Here is a 4,074-nt window from a genome sequence, read left to right as displayed (position 1 = left end):
CACTTTCTGCCCCCTTGACTTCCAGCCCTGTGCGGCCTGGGGCAGCCCAAGTACTTCGCCTCCTCCCTCCCCAACAACCCTAGCACCCCCAACCCCACTGCTTCCTGCTCCTGTGGCCCTGGGGGAGCAGGAGCAAGAAGCTGGCGGTGGCCCCAGCCCACTCCTTACAAGGCCTGAGCCCTGCCTGCCTAGGCCCGCCCCCAGCCCGCCTGCTGGAGGCCCCGTCCCTCCCCCTGTCAAGAGCAGCCGCAAGCCCGGGCCAGACCAGTCAGGGGGCGTCGTGATGCTGCTGCGCCTGCTGCTGGCCTGGGCGGCCGCAGTGCCCACACTGGGCCAGGCCTCCTGGCCCACTGAGCCCCATGCTACCTGTGGCCCCAACAGCTGCTACGTTCTCTACCCCGAATCCCGAACCTTCCTAGAAGCCTGGCGGGCCTGCCGTGAACTGGGGGGCAACCTGGCCACACCAAGAACACCCGAGGAGGCCCGGCGTGTGGACAGCCTGCTGGGCGCCGGCCCAAAAGACAAGCTGCTGTGGATCGGACTGCAGCGACAGGCACGGCAATGCCAGCTGCAGCGCCCACTTCGTGGCTTTACATGGACCACGGGAGACCAGGACACAGCTTTCACCAATTGGGCCCAGCAAGCCATGGGAGGGTCCTGCATGGCCCAGCGCTGTGCAGCCCTGGAGGCCAGTTATGCCCACCGCTGGCATGAAGGCTCCTGCACACTGCCTATCGACGGTTACCTGTGCCAGTTTGGCTTCGAGGGCGCCTGCCCAGCGCTGCCGGATGAGGCCGGCCAGGCCAGCCCTACCGTCTACACCACGCCCTTTCACCTGGTCTCTACAGAATTCGAGTGGCTGCCCTTCGGCTCTGTGGCTGCTGTGCAGTGCCAGTTTGGCAGGGGAGCCTCTCTGCTCTGCGTGAAGCAGCCTGAAGGAGGTGTGGGCTGGTCCCAGGCGGGGCCCTTGTGCCCGGGGATGAGCTGTGGCCCGGACAACGGGGGCTGTGAACACGAGTGCATGGAGGACATGAATGGTCAGGTGTCTTGCCACTGCACTGAGGGTTTCCGGTTGGCAGCAGATGGGCACAGCTGTGAGGACCCGTGTGCCCAGGCCCCATGTGAACATCACTGTGAGCCTGGCGGGCCACAAGGGTACAGCTGCCACTGTCTCCTGGGCTTCCGGCCAGCAGAGGAAGAGCCACACCGCTGCGTGGACATAGATGAGTGCCAGATTGCCGGTGTGTGCCAGCAGATGTGTGTCAACTACGCTGGTGGCTTTGAGTGCTATTGCAGTGAGGGGCTTGAGCTCCAGGAAGATGGCAGCAACTGTATCCCCACAGGTGCTATGGGTGCCCCGGCTTCCCGGGACCTTGGAGATGAGTCGGACAAAGGGGAGGAAGAGGAAGAGAAGGCAGAGGAGGTGGAGGAGGTGGTGGAAGATGTGGAGGCAGCAGAGGGCCCTGAAGGTGGCTTGACAGAGGACACTGGGGTCTTGTCACGAGACTTTGGCCTTTCTTATAGACCCAGCTTCCCAGGAGAGCGAGAGCTGAGAAGACCCCATCTGAAGCCCACCTGGCCAGCCCAGCCCAATGCCCCCAGGGTCCCCTACCACTCTTCAGTGATCTCCAACACTCAGCCTGTGGTAGTCTCGGCCACGCGCCCCACACTGCTTTCTGTCCGCCAGACTCCTGTTATCTCTGCTACACACCCACCCCTGAACCCTGCCCACAGAGTCCCTGTGATCTCTGCACTGCGTCCCACACTGCCTTCTGCTCACCAGATCCCCCCACATCCACCCCTGAGCCCTGCCCATAGACCTCCTGTGATCTCTGCCATGCACCCTGCTCTGTCTCCTGACCACCAGATCCCTATTATTTCTGCTACACACCCATCCCTGGGCCCTGCCCATCGGCACCCCATGATCCCTGCCATGTACCCTGCTGCGCTTCCTGACTACCAGCCCCCCATGATCTCAAACAACTATCCACATCTGCCTTCTGCCCACCAGCCCCAACTTATCTCTGTCGCCCCTCCAGCACAGCCCCCTGCCCACCAGCCCCCTATTACCTCAGCCAAATATCCCCAGTTCTTTCCTACCCACCTATCTCACAGGTTTCCAGATCCTCAGGGGGCTGACACCCAGCTTACCACTCACCTGTCTGAAATTCCAGCTAACCCTGCCCCCCTGGACACCACCCCAAGTGCCCATCAAGCCCCTCTGTTCATAGATGTCACAGGTGTCAGGGCCCAAGCCTCCCAGCAGTCTTTTACCCCAACTGTCCAGCCCACTCTGCCCACTACCTCTGGGTCACCTGGGACCCCTGCCCACCAGACCCCTGTGCCTGCTGCCACCCAGCTCCCAGCCCTCCCTACTCCTTTGCCCCCTCAAAGCCCAGTTAACCAGACTTCACGCATCAGCCCTACACATCCCCATTTCATAGCTCCCCAACTCCCGAGGGAAGATGGCCCCACTTCTAAGTTGGTCCCCACAGCAGTTCCAACAGCTCTGGCAGAAGCTGGTCTTGCAGGTCAAAGTCAGAGGGATGATCGGTGGTTGCTGGTGGCACTCCTGGTGCCAACATGTGTCTTCCTGGTGGTCCTGCTTGCACTGGGCATCGTGTACTGCACCCGCTGTGGCCCCCATGCGCCCAACAAGCGCATTACTGACTGCTATCGCTGGGTCATCCATGCTGGGAGTAAAGGCCAAACAGAACCCATGCCCCCCAGGGGCAGCTTCACAGGGGTACAGACCTGCAGAACCAGTGTGTGACAGGGCATAGATGCCCCCTGCGGGTAGGGGGAAGGGACGTGACTGGACACATGGCTGAGGCTGCACCAGGGACCCATGGGGGCTGCCCAGCTGGACAGAGGACACACCAAGCCCCCCCCCAGGACCTCAGGGGGTGGGTGCTGGGGTCTTCTCAAATAAATGGGGTGCCAACCTCAGCCAAAGTGCCTGACCCTCATTGATGCCAGAGGGGAGGGTCTGGGAAGACTCAAGAAAAACGGAATGGATCTTCTTTCGGTTTTTCTAGGTAAGGTAAGACCCTTCCCTAAAGGAGGGTAAGACTCCGGGGATTCTGAGGAAAGCAGGAAACCAGAGAGGGCAGAGCCTAGGGCATGGTCACACAGCAAGCCCAGGAATCTGAGATTTAGCATATCTGTGCTTCTTCTTTTTTTTTTTTTTTTTTAATCAAAATGCTAATAAAGTGGGGCTGAAATTAGGGGAGGATTTAGGGATTAGGGTTTCTGCTGACCTGCTGTAAAATTGGGGTTTAGGGGTCAGATAGGCTCTGGGGCTGTTGGTCTGTGGGAACGAAGGGGGCATCTAATGGGTGAGTTTCTCTGAACTTTCCTTGGAACATCTTTTCCCATCCTGGCAGGCTGCCCAGAAGTTGGGAGCTGGGACTCAGGTCACCTAAGGATGCTGCCACCCTCTCTGGATTTTAGGTGCTCTGGGAGGCACTACTCCCTCTTGCTCTAGGGAGAAGGCAGAAATCAGAGCCCAGGAGGCTGAGGTGAAGAAAGCGTGAAGTCAAGCGAGCCAGGTCCATCACCTCGGGCAGCCTCCCTAGCAGAGCTACTGTCTCAGGAGCGAACTGCACACTTCTCCGTGCGGGGTCACAGAAAACACACTCCAGCGAGGTCGAGGGCTGCTCAAGGCTGAGGAGTCCCAGGATCTGGTTAGAGGCCCGGTTAGAAATCACAGCAGGAAGATTGCAGCGTGTGGAGTAAACCCCCTCATCCAGGGCGTCTCGGCTGGGGGGAGGAGGCGGACCCTGGACCAGGGAGGCGCCGGTACCCACAGCCTCTATAATTTTTCGGTTTCAGCCTCTCGAGACCTTTAATTAAGACGGGACAGAGACGCCGCCACTAGCCGGGCAGGCGAGGAGTGGTGGCTCAACGCTGTTTTCCTACCTGGAGCCCTAGGACACTTTGGCCTAGAGGCTGAGCCCCAGGGGAGCAGGAGAGGCGGGGCCGGAGCTGGGGACGAACCCGGAGGTCGCGGAGGGGGCGGGGGAACGCTACGCACCGCCCACGGCCGCCGCTCTCACGTTCCCCTAACTCAAA

At 60.5% G+C, this 4,074-nt stretch overlaps 1 protein-coding gene across 1 annotated transcript; it reads left to right on the top strand.

Annotated features, from left to right (window-relative positions):
- The first annotated feature begins 251 nt into the window (after positions 1-251).
- Cd248 (CD248 molecule) lies at positions 252-2,949 on the top strand. The gene has a single exon (XM_063227562.1). It carries the CDS (start codon positions 284-286, stop codon positions 2,771-2,773), a length of 2,490 nt encoding a protein of 829 aa, XP_063083632.1. The 5' UTR covers positions 252-283; the 3' UTR covers positions 2,774-2,949.
- Positions 2,950-4,074: the final 1,125 nt, after the last annotated feature.

Source organism: Cavia porcellus, unplaced genomic scaffold (genome assembly GCF_034190915.1).
Source record: "Cavia porcellus strain 051 isolate PalLab524CR breed Dunkin Hartley unplaced genomic scaffold, mCavPor4.1 scaffold_17, whole genome shotgun sequence".
Classification (NCBI taxonomy): domain Eukaryota; kingdom Metazoa; phylum Chordata; class Mammalia; order Rodentia; family Caviidae; genus Cavia; species Cavia porcellus.
This window is presented reverse-complemented; position numbering and strand designations above follow the sequence as displayed.

What these genes read in the sequence shown, in the direction of transcription:
- Cd248 (XM_063227562.1), top strand. Translation starts at nt 284, where the DNA reads ATGCTGCTGCGCCTGCTGCTGGCCTGGGCGGCCGCAGTGCCCACACTG.